The 16,208-nt window shown below is 45.8% G+C and overlaps 1 protein-coding gene across 1 annotated transcript; it reads left to right on the top strand.

Moving 5' to 3' along the window:
* Positions 1-3,369: 3,369 nt before the first annotated feature.
* Positions 3,370-16,160, top strand: LOC114595706 (transmembrane protein 178B-like). The gene is made up of 4 exons (XM_028726284.2): positions 3,370-3,853; positions 11,747-11,860; positions 13,344-13,481; positions 14,383-16,160. The coding sequence occupies exons 1-4, from the start codon at positions 3,409-3,411 to the stop codon at positions 14,625-14,627; spliced, it is 942 nt and encodes a 313-aa protein (XP_028582117.2). The 5' UTR covers positions 3,370-3,408; the 3' UTR covers positions 14,628-16,160.
* The last annotated feature ends 48 nt before the right edge of the window (positions 16,161-16,208 follow it).

Raw genomic sequence — 16,208 nt, 5'->3', positions numbered from 1 at the left:
TACTGGCCCCAGCCCCTCTGTGTCATTCATTCACGCAAGATCGCTAAAACAGAAGCTCGTTGCTTGGCTCTGTTTTTGGTGAGGGTTTTTCAGCATTCCCATTAACTAATTAGGACTGCAAATTTGGTGCCCCCTCCAAAAAAGCTCAACAACTTAGACCTGCCCCCCCATGGTTTGTTTTTTTTTTTCTGGGAGAAGATTGCAATCTCTTGGGAGTTGGACGTCCCTGATCTAGTTTAACCCCCTGCAATGCAGGAATCCTACAGCCATCCCTGGGTGGGCTCAAACCACCAACCTTCTGATTAACAGCCAGGCACACCGACCCGTTGTGCCACAAGGGTTTGGGAATTCAATATGTTGTTATTAAAGCATTTAAAAGCTGCCTGACTGTAGCAATGACCAGCTTCTCTTCTCCCTGGGAGCCGCCCTCAGCATTTTACAGTGTTGCACCAATGACACAAGCAGCCCTAGAACAAACAGTAGTTTCCACGGCAGCAGCTAAATCTGCATCCTGACTCCAGCAAATGGATGACCATTTTCTTATCTACTTTTTTTTCTTCTTTCAAAAACACTACTGGGAGAATATCAGCACAAAACTCTGCTGCCATTCTCCACTCCAGGCATCTGTTGTATGTGCTGTTTGTTTTAATTCAGTAGCGTGGATGTGCTGCTAATTACACGTGGGGAAGTGCAAATGATCTGGCAGTTTTTTGTCCTGACAAGTCTTTTTGTTATATTCCTGTTTTAGGATGTTTAAAAGAGAGGTCACATGGGTTCAGACTGTATTAAGTTCTTGAATTTTGTTCTGGTTTGAACATGCCTTTACTCCTCAGTGCTTTCAATCCTCAGATCATTTGTTTGGTGAGTTCTAGTGAAGCCTAAAGGTGAGATGCCCCTTGGGGACTCTCTCTAGATCCTGAGGGGTGGGTGGGTGTTTCTGTATGATTGCACAGCTGGCAGCTCAAAACTCAACATCACATGTGACACAGTGAATATGCATCTGATGTGCTACTGAGTCATGGGATGCCAGAACAATCGTTAGGACAATTGCTTGGTTGTAGCCTGCATAAGCTGCAGGAACAACATCCACTGTTGGATCACCTCATGCACCATCCTCTCTGCTTAAGCGGGGTATGGAGAATAATTTAAACATCTGCTCCCTGTTGCTTTGTAGTGGAAACATATGTTGTTGCTTATGCAGCCTTAAATCTGCAGGGATGGGAACACTGTGATTCTGCATTATTTTTGTGGCTTTATCTGAAGGACGGTTGCCTATAGTACCCATGTAGAGGAAAGTTTCAATCACATATTTTCCAGAAAGCAGCAGTGAATGCATCTGGTCTGCCTCATTGACTCTCATCATGAAAAAGGCTGTCTCTCTTGATCTGCCCATGGAAAGTAGCCTTTCTTTAACAGCTGTTGTCAGCTGTTAGGCATCCAGCTTCAGAACATCACTGTTCCAAAACAGACACCCTTCCTATTCCCAGGCATCCTGTGTGATTATTCACTGTTAGGCAGTTAGTGCTGCTCCAGGACTCTAATTTGCCACGCTTCTGTGCGGACTAGCAAAGCCCTGGCTTGAAGGAGGGAAAGCTACCATGGAAGACAAAGTACCCAATATATTTTTCCAGGATATTTGTTGTCCTTAAAAATCCAGTTGGCATTGGTAAGAGGCTTTGGTGCATACCCAAGAGGGAGTACCCAGAAGCGTATGTTATTTGCATCAGGGTTCGGTTTGGCGTAGGCTGCAAGCTGCAGCAGGAATTTTCTGATCACAGTTCAGGAATGCAAAGTGGGTGACATTGACTCATTAATCTCTGTGAGCTGTTGCTTCTGGCTTGCGGCCCAGACTGCCTGGGCTGGACTGTGTTTGCAGATCTTGGGAAGCTTTGCCTAAAGTGGCCATTCAGGGTCCAAGGGAAGAGGCCAACCCCAGTGTTACGTACAGGATTGGGGGCGGGTGGGGGGAGTACAGTTAATTTCTCCACACTATTTGTCACTTCAGGAAATGCAGAGAGAATCCTGTCTTTCTGGCTTTGTTTTGCACTAGCTCTTGTGCATTTTCTCATTCATCAGTATTGATCTTGGCATGGAGGCAGTAGAGATGAAATAAAGAAAACTGAGTGTGGCCTCTTCTTCATCAGCATAGATGTTTTCACCCTTTTATTGGACTCCAGAATGTAATCACTGAAAAAAACGACAAATCATGGAAAGAACCATCTCTGCCATTACTCAATGGTTGGAAGGAACAAAAAGAAACAGCCTCTGGTCTAATCCCTCGTGACTCTAAGTATGATCATTTCATATTTCTTTAATTTTCCTAGTCAGGGAATTTGCCCAAAGCTGAGTGGCTCTAGAACAGGCATAGGCAAACTTGGCCCTCCAGATGTTTTTGGGACTACAACTCCCATTATCCCTGACCACTGGTCCTGTTAGCTAGGGATGATGGGAGTTGTAGTCCCAAAACATCTGGAGAGCCGAGTTTGCCTATGCCTGCTCTAGAACAAGAGCCAGGAAACCGGTAGCCTTCCAGATTTGGAGGTCTCCAATTCCCATTAACTTCAACTTGCATCAAAGATTATTGATATTGTAATCAAGGAACATCTGGAGGGCCACAGGTTCCTTTCCCTGCTCTTGAAACAACAGAAATGCCAAGGAGCCACAGATCACCAGTTTCTTGGCATGTGTCTCCATTAGGAATGCGTATCCATCTTTCTCCTTTCACATGATTGCTCCGGGAAGTACAGCAGCAAACATGCCCAGCATAGAAAGTGTTTTAATTCCTCAGCAACTGCTTTGAAACTCTTACCAAGACAGGTGGGGTGGTGGAAAGATGCACTTTGTGCCAGTGTGGTGTAATGGCCAGAGTGTCGGATTGGGACCATGATTCAAGCCCTTGCTGGGCCACGAATATCACTGGGTGACCTTGGGCCAGTCACTGCCTCTCCGCCTAACCTACCTGACAGGGTTGTTGTGCCAGGAGGGAGAGAAACAGGTAGGCCTCCCTGAAGGAAAACGTGGGCTTGACCCGCGAGAAATAAACGTGCACGGAAGCATTCACTAGGACGACTTGAAAAATGAACCCGGAGAGCCGAGCCCTGAGACTGCGAACAAAATAAACCCAAGTAATTCTTGAAGAGCCCAGACCAGGAACGCGCTGCCGCTGCCCTCAGGTTCCCCGAGGCTGCTCCCTCTGCCGCCTCCCCTCGGGTTCCCCGTGCTGGGCCCGCTCGCTGCTCGAGGGGCGGCCGGGCCTGGGCAGCCACGAGGGCCTCCTGCAGAGCGCGGGAGGCGAGGAGCGAGCGAGCGAGGCTGGCTGGCGCTGCGGCCCCCCGGCCGGGCTGCAGGGGGAGCAGTGGCGGGCGGCGCGACTCCGAGGAGGCGGCGGCGGCGGCGGCGGCGGCGAAGATGGCGGCCGCGGCTCAGGCGCTGAGTTGCTCCGGGCTGCTGCTGGCCGCCGCCGCCCTGGCGCTGCTGGCCGTGGCCATCGGCACCGACTCCTGGTACGAGACGGACGCGCGGCGACACCGCGAGCGCTGCCGCGGCTACGGCCACAAGCGCAACGCCCACAGCAACAGCAACAACAACAGCGACCCGCCCGGCTCCATGTCGGCGCCCAGCCCGCACCTGCCGCTCCGAGCCCGCCCGCCCAGGGCCCTGCTCCCCGGGCAAACCCCGCCGCCGCCGCCCTCGGCAGCGCAGCCGCTGCTGCTCCCCGGGGCCGCCGCCGTCGCCGCCGCTTTGGCGCTGGAATCGCACTGCGGCCGCCGCTTCAACTCCACCGTCTCCGGCCTCTGGCGGCGCTGCCACCGCGCGGGCTTCGAGCCCGACAGCGAGGAGCTCATCCAGAAAGGTGCGCGGGGAGGGGGCGGCGGCCGCGCCCCACAGGTCGAGGGAGGGCTGCGCTGGCGGGGGTCGAGGGCGCGCGCACGCGGGAGTGAGAGCGAGAGCTCCCGCCGAGGGAACATTTTGAGGGGCGTCGGTGGGGTGGGTGCTGCTGCTGCTGCTGCTGTCCAGGGTGCTGAGTCTGCAGAGCTGCCTTCCCCGCCCAGGCCAGGGAGGGAGACGCCTCCAGGGACCTTCTCCTCTGCTGAGCTCCTTGGGGCTGTGGGGCCGAGTCCCCGCCTCAGGGTAACCTCCTCACCCGCTCTCCTCACAGATTTCTAGCCAAGCGCCAGGTGTCCCAGAGCCTTGCAGGCTCTCTTCTCCTCCTCCTTCCATGGTGGCAAGAGGGCTCAACAAGAGCTGGAAGGGGGGGGGGGGACAATTGCATTTTCTCAAGTCAAGGCTGCCTAAAATGGTGGTTATTTCCATGTCTCCCACTGGCCTAGATCTCCAGGGCTTAGGGTCCTTTCCCAAACGCTCACAATGCCCTCTTTATGCATGAGAATAATCCGGGCAAGATACCTCCTGTATATGTTCCTCTGGAAGACCTCAGGTACAACCTGCCAGGGTTTCTGTGGTTGCAGCCATTGGGAAAAGTGATGCTTGTTCACAGCTGTCCATCACCATTCATTTCTCCCTGGGAATGCATTCTTCCACCTGCTCAAAGGTGGTCAGGTCTGCCAAACAAAATGCAGTGTGCACACAGTTAAAAATAAATAAATGGGCAGGGGGTGCTGTACCCACCTGGGTGAGAGGTGCAATTTGTTTGGCCAGGGTGGGATGTGCTTTATGCACAAGGAAGATCTTGCTTTAGACATGGGATTGCCCCGAAAGAAAACATGACTTCATTTTCCAGGGACGCTATGCACAATTCCGGAGTCGTGCAGTGTGGTGTCAGAACGGGATGTTGCCTTGTAAGTGGCATTGTCTATATATGTGTGACAAATCTGAATGCTGGGCGCCATTACTGCCACATGGCTCCACCATATCCAGCTGCAGGTCACTGTCAGGTATATCTCTTGATTGTCAGGCAAAATATTTTTGTGGCTGCTATGTGTTGTTCCACTTTCCACCATGAGAGGCTAAGAAATGTACCTGGCATTCCTGACATATGCCCAGGAACTGCACATAGAAAGCAGCTCTTGCTTTACCCTTCTAAAATTTGGCAATGGTTGTCTTCATTGTGCTGCATTGGACATCGAGTGGTTGAATCTCACACCTTTTCCAGAGGATTTCCTTTACCTGTAACAGTTGTGGAAATTGCAACAGGATGGAAGCTCATGCTTCCAATAAACATGAGCTATATAATATTCCGATGCTGGCAGCACAAGATGCTTCAGCCGTTTCCTTACATTTCAAGTATAGTCTTCCAGGCAGTTGAAGAAATTGCTAATAGCAGAGATTGTGGCATTTCCATCTCACAATAGGAAATAGTTAAATCACTCAATAAAAATATATTTCAGTCGTCTGCTAAAAGAATGACATACGGCATAATCAGTAAAAAGTTCAGTTAGCAATGAATTTAGAAAAAAATGACAAAAAACATATTCTACAACCAATACTTACAAATTAAAAAAAAACAGCAACAAGGGTAAAAGATGTTGCTCATTAAAACTGGTAACAATGAAAGCCTGTTGGAGAAACATCTGGGGTGTTTTAAAATTATTTATGTATTTTATACCCTGCATTTTGAGAAATCTCTTTCTCAGTGATTATTTAAGGATACATATAGAGATGGCAAGATGATGGTTTGAGGTAGAGTTCTAGCTCTAAAAGTCTTTGAACATATACACCAATAAACTATCTACTCCCTTGCTGCCCCTTACACCTAGAACTGCCCCTGAAAACACCTTTACTTCCTTCAGGTCTCTCCTCAAAACTCATCATTTCCAGAAAGCCTTTGGAACAGCTCATAGACTATTGTGTAACATGTAATTAAAATAATAGCATGCCCTATCCTAACCTCTGTTTTGCCCCTTCTGTTAAGGCTTCACAGCATGTTTTTTAGGTTGTGAACATCACTGAGTTGAGAACCTGTCAAAACTCTTCTTTGTGAAGCCTGATGTCCATGAATGGTGCTATATTATTTTGCTAACCTGGTGTTTCTGATCCTGTATCATGTCTAAGATATAGATGTAGATTCTCTTTACAGAACCCATTGTAATATCAGAGCTGCTTTCCTGCATTTAATTCACTAGAATCCATCTTCTGCATTTTTATGTTTCCATGTTGAAAGCAGTTCATTTACTTCATTACAGTAATTAGTATTGTCGTGGATCATGCTGTTTTACATCTCTTTGATTCTCCCTCCTCCACTTTGGCCAAAGGCCTTCTGCTCCCACTGTTATTTCCAGAAGGATTGAAAACAAACTCTGTTGCTTGTTCTCTAACACTGTTTTCAGCATGTTCTCTCTTTTATGAAAAGTTAATTCATGTCAGACAATGGGCCTACAATCCAAGACAGAGCTAGTTTTGGGTAAACCCATTAAACTCAGTGGGATTACGCATGCTCTTGTGTTGGTAAAAGGTACCCCTGCCCATCAGGGTCGGTCATGACCGACTCTAGGGTTGCGCGCTCATCTCGCTCAAGAGGCCGGGAGCCGGCGCTGTCCGAAGACACTTCCGGGTCACGTGGCAAGGGTGACTAAGCTGCATCTGGTGAGCCAGCACCAGCGCCGCACACGGAAACGCCGTTTACCTTCCCGCTAGAAAGTGGTCCCTATTTATCTACTTGCACTTAGGGGTGCTTTCGAACTGCTAGGTAGGCAGGAGCTGGGACCGAACGACGGGAGCTCACCCCGCCGTGGGGATTCGAACCGCCGATCTTTCGATCGGCAGGTCCTAGGCTCTGTGGTTTAACCCACAGCGCCACCCGCATCCCTTGTGTTGGATTGTGGCCTAAATGCCTTCCTGGGTTCCTTTGTCTTATGGCTTGGAGGGCCAGCATCCTTCCTGGCTAGTATGCCTTCAAAAATAACTCTTCATAGTCATAGTCTTGTGTCTTTTTCCATACAGTGGTGCTTCGCAAGACGAAATTAATTTGTTCCGCGAGTTTTTTCGTCTAGCGAATTTTTCGTCTTGCGAATCACGGTTTCCCATAGGAATGCATTGAAAATCAATTAATGCGTTCCTATGGTCAAAAAAAAGTCCAAACAAAGCCAAATTTGGTACAACAAGAGTTTATTGAGTGCTCTTTAAAGTCACACATACTGTAAAGAGCATTTCAAAAATTGAAGGAGCAATAATTTAAGTTTCTAAACATGACAGAAAAACATTTAAAAATCAACAAAGTGTACAGTACATTTTCTAAGACTCTGGGGGACAACTCGAAGAAGGTTCCTCTTCCACTCTTTGCTTCTTGCTGAAGAACCTGTCCATGGTCTCCTGCTTCATCCGCCTTTTCAGCACCTCCCTGAAAGGCGACATGACCCTCGTATCAAAAGTGTTCACAAGGTCATGTGCCACATGCTTGTCAGGGTAGTGCCGCTGTGCAAAAGCCTCCACATCCTTCCACTTCAGGCAAATGTCCCTCAGTTCTTTGGAGGACAGCCGTTCCTCAGTTGCTTCCTCCTCTTCCAGCGAGGCCTGCTCCTGCGCAGCCTCTGCCTGCAGTTCGACCAGCTCCACGGTGGTCAGCTCGTGGTCGTGCTCCTCCACCAGCTCGCTGATGTCCTCCTCTGTGACCTCCAGGCCCATGTTCCTCCCCAAGGCAACAATGTCCTGCACCACTGTTGACTCTGGTGCATCAGAGTCACTTGGTGCCACACAGTCCGGCCACAGGCTGCGCCAAGCGCAATTCAAATTTCTCTGGCTGATCCCGTCACAGGCCCTGGTGATCATCTTCAAGCAGGTGACAATGTCGAAGTGGTCCTTCCAGAATTCCCGCAGGGTGATGGTGGTGCAATCAGTCACCTCGAAGCATCGCCTGAAAAGCTCCCCCAACCCCTCCCCAACTGTTGCAAACCCCTCCCCAACTGTTCCCCCAGTCACCCAGCACACAGAAATTCAAATCCAGAATTTTTTTTAAAAAACAGCAGAGTGGCCCAATGATCACAGAAAATCATAAAAATGCAGAAAAAAACACACAAGCTTCCAGATTCTTGCAAACCCCTCCCCAACTGTTCCCCCAGCCACCCACCACACAGAAATTCAAACCCAGATTTTTTTAAAAAAAAAACCAGCAGAGTGCCCCAATGGTCACAAAAAATCATAAAAATGCAGGGGGGGGGGGGAAACAAGCTTCCAGATTCTTGCAAACCCCTCCCCAACACCAAGTCCTTGAATTCCAAACACCCCAACCCAAAATCCAAAACCCCCCAAAAAAGTTTTAAAAGCTTAACTTACCAAATGGCTGCAAAAGAAGTTTTGGAAAAGCTTCAAAAATCACCAGTCTTTAAAAACCTCAAAAAAGGCTACTATGTACACTGCGTTCTATGAGTTGCTCCTCAAAGTCAAGTCGCAACTGTATTAATGGTGTTAAGAAAAAGGAAACAAACTTGCAAGACGTTTTCGTCTTGTGAAGCAAGCCCATAGGGAAATTCGTCTTGCGAAGCAGCTCAAAAAACGGAAAACCCTTTCGTCTAGCGAGTTTTCCGTCTTGCGAGGCATTCGTCTTGCGGGGCAGCACTGTAATTAATATTTTTCTGTGTGTGGATATATTTGCACATAAAAGAAAACAGCCTTGTTTTTTCAGGTTGCAATCCTATATTCACTTACCTGCAACCAAGCCCCATTGACTGCATTGGGATATACTTCTGAGTAGGCATGTATGGTATTGCACTGCAAATTATTGTACTTCTTCTAGTCTCTTAGTTCAACTTTTCCCTATCTTCCGTTTCCATGTCAGTTCCTCTATAAACAATACTTATTCAAAGTAATGAGCTCATGTGTGTGTCTCATCATGTACTTATAGTCACTAGAGCAGTGTGCTCAGACACTTAAAAATCAATCAATCAATAAACTTGTAGGCATACTTCATTCTTACATTTGAAAAGGCTTACTTCTAAACATCAACCTCTAATGATTTCTGACCACTTGTGCAATAGAAATGCACTTGTACAACTGGACTTCCAATTTCTCTTTTTACCCTCTCCAGCTTTCCATCTATTCTGGAAGATCACTCTAGATTTTGAGCTCATGTGGGGCTGCAGGGGGAAGTAGAGGAAACTTAGATCTCATCCAAGGCATGTAAGGATAAGAATTATCTCTCTTCAGTGTAGCCCTGCTAGGTATGCCTGTGAGTCACTGTTCTGAGTGTGCCTCTTCTGAGGGCAGGTAATTCTGTTGCATCTCTGCATCAGGAGTAAATGAAAGAGCCACTCGCACTTGGTGCAGAGACCTGGAAGAATGATCTGCCTGCATTGGAAGCTGCTTGGATGAAGGAGACAAGACTGGAGTAGTGGATCAAGCAGTGGGAAGCCTATTCTGTGATTGGGTCCCTTGAGCTGACATGAGAATCTTTATTTGCTTCTTCATGCACAGGCCCTATTATAGGAGAAGGTATAAGAGATTAGATAGGCCAGTTTATATTATTTGTCTAGCTAGGCTGGTGTTTTCTACTCTGGCTGGTGGTGGTTCTCCAGGATCACAGGCACAAGGCTTTCCCTTCCTGATTCCAGCTCTCTTTTTTTAACTGGAGATGCCAGTTTTCTGTATGCAAGGCATGTGATCTACCACTACATTATGGCTGGAGATAGGTAAGGTAAAGGTAAAGGTACCCCTGCCCGTACGGGCCAGTCGTGTCCGACTCTAGGGTTGTGCGCCCATCTCACTCAAGAGGCCGGGGGCCAGCGCTGTCCGGAGACACTTCCGGGTCACGTGGCCAGCGTGACATCGCTGCATCTGGCGAGCCAGCGCAGCACACGGAAACGCCGTTTACCTTCCCGCTAGTAAGCGGTCCCTATTTATCTACTTGCACTTGGGGGTGCTTTCGAACTGCTAGGTTGGCAGGCGCTGGGACCGAGCAACGGGAGCGCACCCCGCCGCGGGGATTCGAACCGCCGACCTGACGATCGGCAAGTCCTAGGCGCTGAGGTTTTTACCCACAGCGCCACCCGCGTCCCATGGCTGGAGATAAACATCTCCTATTCTGCTGTGCACTACTGAAGTATCTTTCTTTAAAAGCTTTAGTTTATTCATGGTGAGCATGCATGCAACCATCTTTTAAACTTCTGCTATTTAAATGCAATGCATCAATTTTCTGTGACAGTTCCTACTTGTGAAAAACTGGCAAGGATTAATTTTTACCTGTTTGAACTATGAAATATATGCTTTTTAACCACTATGGGGGGAGAATGCAACCCTGTTTATTCTTTTTCACAATTTTCTTCAAGCTCCTAAAAGTGAGTTTTTTAAATATATATATATATATATATATATATATATATATATATATATATATAGAGAGAGAGAGAGAGAGAGAGAGAGAGAGAGAGAGAGAACTGCTTGTCACAAAGCAATTTTTTTTCCAATATAAAAAGTAGGTTTGCAGAGACTACCTTGGATTTGATGTCTCAATAAAGATAGGGTAAGAAATTGATACTCCCTAATCTCCTAAAGCAGGTGAAAATCGGTAGAAGACGTTTAAGCACATATTTGCCTTGTCCTATGGCTAAGCAGTTAATTATAAATACAATGAAAATGCAGGAAAGAGAAGTTCAGTTATTTAAATCAAATCTTCAAAGAGCTCTAGCAAGTGATAACAGAATCCCCTGGGAGCCTACAGAAGACACCAGAAACTGACTTGAGTTGGGGGTCTATCTGAAAGACGTAATTCACTGTTATCATAATGATAAAATCATGAATTGATAACTCTTTGGTTTGGCTCTATAATATTCCATAGCACAAACTAATTTGGAAAGGCCACTTAAGGGTGATATAAGAGGAGGGACTCATGGATTACATTGTGGAGAGGTTGCCTCTATTTAATGGTTATGAACAGTGATTCCAAAGGCCACAGTCACAATATTCATTCTAATTTTTTCTTCACAGTTTTCATCCTGTTATTTTTTTTTAGAAACTTCAGGTCCCATTTCAGCTTCTCCATGTTTCTTCCATAGTAGAAATAATCTTGTTCTGTTATTCTGTTCCTGTCCACTATAACCAGAACATCAACCTAGAAAAGAGTATATTACTATAGGTCCTGCTGATTATTTGATGCCGTGCTTTAATAATGAAATGTGATAATTAGTAATAAACATAACAATATTATTATTATTATTATTAATAATAATAATAATAATCACAATACATCATAATTCTGAATATTAAAAGTGCTTTACATATATTATCTTTTTGCAATCCTTACAACACTATAAATAGGATCTGTATTGTAGTTCCCTTATTGCAGATGCTGGGCTTTTGTTGAGAATCAGTGGTTTGCCTAATACTCTGTACTGAATTTGTGGCAGGGGTGAAATTAAGTGACATGGTTCACATTGAATCAGTGCCGGATTTACGTATAAGCTAAACAAGCTATAGCTTAGGGCCCCACTCTCTTTGGGGGGCCCAAAAAATTTAAAGGAAAAAAACAACTGGATGTACATTTCCAAAATATAAGATAAAATTAAAATAAAAAAACACATACAGCAACAGTGTTTTGTGTTGTGTCCTATGATGTAAGTAATGGCCCCTGCCTGCTAGCCTGCTCCCTAAAATATCACATATAAAGGGCCCCATTACCTTCAGTAGCTTAGGGCCTCATCAAACCTAAATCTGGCCCTGCATTGAATGATGGCTTAGCATTATGAGTACAAACTAAAGCAAGCCTAATATAGTTTAGGAGGCAGTAAACTGAAAGCAATGTCAATAAAGCCTAACGTCAGATATATAGTGTTTCTTTTTGTCATTTTTTCTCTTTCAGGAGTCATACAGCGTTGCACATCTGTGAAGTATCACTACACTTCATCTTCCCTGCCACGCAACTTGCCTGTTAATATTACCAACACTATTCGCCAGGATGAGTGGCATGCCCTCCGTGAGTATCCGAAGCACTCGCTGAACATAGTTCTCTTGTATCTTTGTTACCAGAATTCACCAAAGTTCAGGAGAATCAGATGTACCTCCTGGAACTGTACTGCTTCAGAATGCAGGTGGGGTAAATCACACGTTTGACTATTCCTGTTGAAAGCATCATGCACATGAAAGCTAGCATATCAAGGAGCCTTCTTCTTGACACATTAGCTTTCCATGTACATGGTCTTTTGATGCACAGGAGTAAACAAATACTTTCTGAGCCCACCCAAGACCACCATGCCTTGTATTCATTTATTTTAGCCTTGAATTTTACCGGCTATTGGCTCCAATAGGAGGGCTTTTTTGAAGCCTAAATGCAGTGTTTTGTAGAGGGTCACAGCTGCTGAAAACACTTCCCACACTGCAGTTAGGCTTGGAAAAAGCCTCCTAAAATAGGATCCTTTTTTCATGCAAAACCACAGCTGGTGGCAGGAAGGTTACATTGAGAGAATGAGTGTGTTTGTGTGTGTGTCAGAGAGAGGGGGGGAGGGAGGGAGGGAGGGAGGGAGAGAGAGAGAGAGAGAGAGAGAGAGAGAGAGAGAGAGAGAGAGAGAGAACTGAATGGAAGAACAAACGGTGTTACCCACTACCAACTCTAACCCAGTTTATGCAATCAAAAACATGGTTAAGGTATTCTTGGAGTGGTGGTTTAGCTCGGAGGTTATTCTGACCTCTGAGCTACTCAGTTATGGTGGCCAGTGAGACAACCTTAATTCTGTATAGCTTTGTTCAGGGCTTTCCTACATTTGTGCTCCAAACTGGAACCCCCTTAGAATGCTAAATACTGCCACTCAACAGCTGGTTCCCCATATAGCTTTCCTTTCTGGTGGTATCATACCTTGTACTTTAATTACTACTTTCCTTTCTTCACTACCATTCCTGCTCCACCAACCCACTAGCCATATGCTAATGAGTATCTAACCCTTTCCTCTTCATTGCCTAATTTCATGGATACTTTTCTAGACTTCTTTGAGGACACATGTCAATAGCAACCTAGCTTGCTCCTGTAACAGCACCACATCAGCGGTCTGTGTAACCCAGGAGCACATCATGCTTCTGAATGGGAGCCTGATGGCATGGATAGTCAAAGAGATTGCCTCTTTATGTGCTTTCTTGTAAAGAGCCATAAAAGCACAGTGTAAACCACTTGTAATAAATATAGAAGGCAAATTTCCACAATCTGGCTCATTTTCCAAAGTGATTATGTTCTTGACTTGGGGGTTCTTACGGAAAGGCGTGATATTTTTAGGAAGCGCTGAGACTTTGCCTTCTTAAATGCTTTATAAGATTTCACAAGATGGAAGCACTCATATTCATGGATCACTGGTGCAAATGTGAGCCTCCACCTCTGATTTCCTCTGCGGTCTCCAAATTACTCTTCACAGACTCTCTTTTCTCTCCCTCTTTCTCCATCTTCTTTCTTCCTTGCACCAACACCTCCTCAGATCTGCGGAGAATGACAGCTGGCTTTATTGGTATGGCAGTTTCCATCATTCTCTTTGGGTGGATCATTGGTACGCTGGGCTGCTGTAAACAGCATGAGCTCATGCAATATGTAGCTGGACTGCTCTTCCTTATGGGAGGTGAGAGTTCTTTTTTCTTCGTAGGCTGAGAGCCATTTTCTGAAGAAATGCATTTGGTATTGTGCCCTATATGTAATGAATTAAAGCCTTGGGGGGGGGGGACCTGGGCTCACAGGACAAGAACTAGGGAACAGGTGATATAATTGTTTGGACTGTCTCAATGAACTTAAAATGTGTGATAAGTCTTTCAAATGACAAAAAGGACCGGGATGGAAACATGTGTCAGATAATGGTACTTACCCAGTTCTTGGACCAGTTCTACCCTGGGAAACCCCCATGAGGGATTGTGACAGATGGGTAGGACAACCCACCTGTCATTCATGTGGTAGCATGTGATTGACCAGTGGGTGGCACTGACCATCTGTCAAATACTGATAAGTGGGTATGCTGTGCTTGTAGCTATGTGACTGGCTACTTCATAGGTGTGCTAGTAGAAAACTGCATTTTTATTTTTATTTATTTAACTGGTTTTAGGTGAAGCCTGAAACCCTCTAATGGTTTTTATGTATTTTATAAATTTATATCCTGCTCTTCCAAAGGAGCTAGTTTCCCGTTTCCTTGTACAGTACAACATGAAAAGAGCAGCATAACCTTTAGAGAGAAAAGCAGCTGATGAGGAAGAAGATATTCAAAACAGATTTCTTTTCTCTGTAGAGATCAAACAGCGAGATCAAAACAAATGTGAAAGCATAGTTCAGATTTGACAGTAGCCTGAAAAGGGGCAGGAAAAAGGCCCTTGAATCTGAGAATCAGATGCTGTGGATAATAGGCTGTGGACGTTTGTTTCCTTCTACAACAAAATTCCTCAAGTCACAAAAAATGGGAGCTTTACATATTTGAGGCAGCCCTTTGCAAGGAAGCTGAGAAACATTGGCTTTATCTTTCTTCTCTTCTTTTTCAGGTACCTGCTGCATCATCTCCCTTTGCACATGTGTGGCTGGGATAAACTTTGAGCTGTCTCGTTACCCTCGCTATGTCTATGGGTTACCAGAGGACATCAGTCATGGCTATGGCTGGTCCATGTTCTGTGCTTGGGGAGGCCTGGGACTGACGCTTCTGGCAGGATTCTTATGCACATTGGCCCCCTCTCTCAATAGCCCCCGGACTGTCGTACAGAAACCCAGACAGGAAAATGGTACTGTGTGATGAGAAGGGAGCAAAGGACTCTAGCAAGCACAGGCCAGGCCAGGTCTGGCAGTGGGTTACTGCCAATAGTGGGGGCATCTGAAATTCATGAAGAAGGGAGGTTCCCACTGCAAACAAACGAAGGAATTCAGCTGCTATGTCAAAGACTTGGGGGGGACCCCTTCCTTCCTTTGATTCTTCAGCCTGCCTGTCTGATACAACCAACCAAATCAGGTTAATTCTTTATTCCTGGCTTGCCTAAAGGGAACTTTTCTGTTAAATAGGGTGTGTTGCTGTAGGATCTGTGTACCATTTAAGCTGAATCAGATTTCTGCTAGGAGCAGAAGCCACTGTGAATTCCCTTTGGCGTCCTTGTGACTCCAGGGAACTCCATTTCCAAGAATCTTTGAGGACCAGTCAGAGGTAAAGACCAAAGGGAAATCCAGCCAGTCTCAGTATTCATAGAATCATAGAGTTGGAAGGGACCTTGAGGATCATCTAGTCCAACCTGAATATGCAGCCATCCCATATAGGGATTGAACCCGCAACCTTGGTGTTATCAGCACCACGCTCTAACCAACTGAGCTATCCTACTGATTCTCTTCTGCAGCAGGGACCTGATGCTGTTACAGGCTTAACACAGCCTACTGCTTCAGCCTTTGACACCAGCTTAAGTGGGGGCTTTATAGACATTCAGAGAGGAACATTAGCAAGTTCTTCCTCTGGACCACACAGTATCTAACCTATGCCAGTTCTGGGAGCCAAATATGTATAGCAGTAGCTCATGAAAGGTTACTTCTGGGATAACACATAGGGAGTTAGAGCAAGCAGCAAATAAATGAGACTTCAGTGCTTGAGGAATTCTTCCACCAAGGCATCAGGGCTGAGTTAGTGTCAAGATAACTCACACGCATACAGAAAAGCATTTTTGGGGATGGCAGGGGTGGCTGAACCTAATTAAGTTATTTAGTCACATGTGATATTCCTGCTTGAAGTAACACAAAGAACAAAACAACAGGTTTCTGGTTGAGGGAAGAAAGTGGACCAGGGCTCCCATCCTAGAAATGATGTTGTCATAGCAACTGCTGTAATAGGCAAATGAGATCTGCAAGCTGCTTCAAATCCTTCCAGGCTGAGTGTAGAACTTTACCATTTTGGATAATGAGCACAGAAACTTGAAAAGACAGCCCGCTTGGTAGCATCCTCTTCTAACAGAAAAGGAAGCACTTTTTATTAAATGGACTCACTACGCACGTGAACAACGAGAGCTGGGCCTAACTCAGGAACATCAACAATGGTGCTGAAGGGGAGGAACTGGTCTTTCCTCATTGTACTCCTTTTCTGTCTCCTCAAAAGACTACACAGAAGCCTTTTTTGGAGGGCTGTTTACATTGTATTTTTAAGTGGCATGTAATTAATAACTCAGTGCTAAAGTCAATGTATTCATGGAAAGTGTGATTTTTAAATGGAAGTTGTAAGTTTCAAGAGGCATTAAATTAAAAGGCTTGGGTCCAGTGAGAAGCTGGAGATTCTCAGCCTTTTGGATCTCATTAAGAGAGACTGACATTAATTTTCTGCACTTCTACACAATCACAGCTGCTG

The sequence above is a fragment of the Podarcis muralis genome, chromosome 1 (assembly GCF_964188315.1).
Source record: "Podarcis muralis chromosome 1, rPodMur119.hap1.1, whole genome shotgun sequence".
Classification (NCBI taxonomy): Eukaryota; Metazoa; Chordata; class Lepidosauria; order Squamata; family Lacertidae; genus Podarcis; species Podarcis muralis.
Note: the sequence above shows the minus strand (reverse complement) of the source record. Positions and strands in the feature narration are given on the sequence as shown.

Excerpts from the sequence above, each read along its gene's own strand:
- LOC114595706 (XM_028726284.2), top strand. The coding sequence starts at position 3,409 with ATGGCGGCCGCGGCTCAGGCGCTGAGTTGCTCCGGGCTGCTGCTGGCC. Across the intron at positions 3,854-11,746 it reads CGAGGAGCTCATCCAGAAAG|GAGTCATACAGCGTTGCACA; the intron begins GTGCGCGGGGAG and ends TTTCTCTTTCAG. Across the intron at positions 11,861-13,343 it reads GGATGAGTGGCATGCCCTCC|ATCTGCGGAGAATGACAGCT; the intron begins GTGAGTATCCGA and ends ACACCTCCTCAG.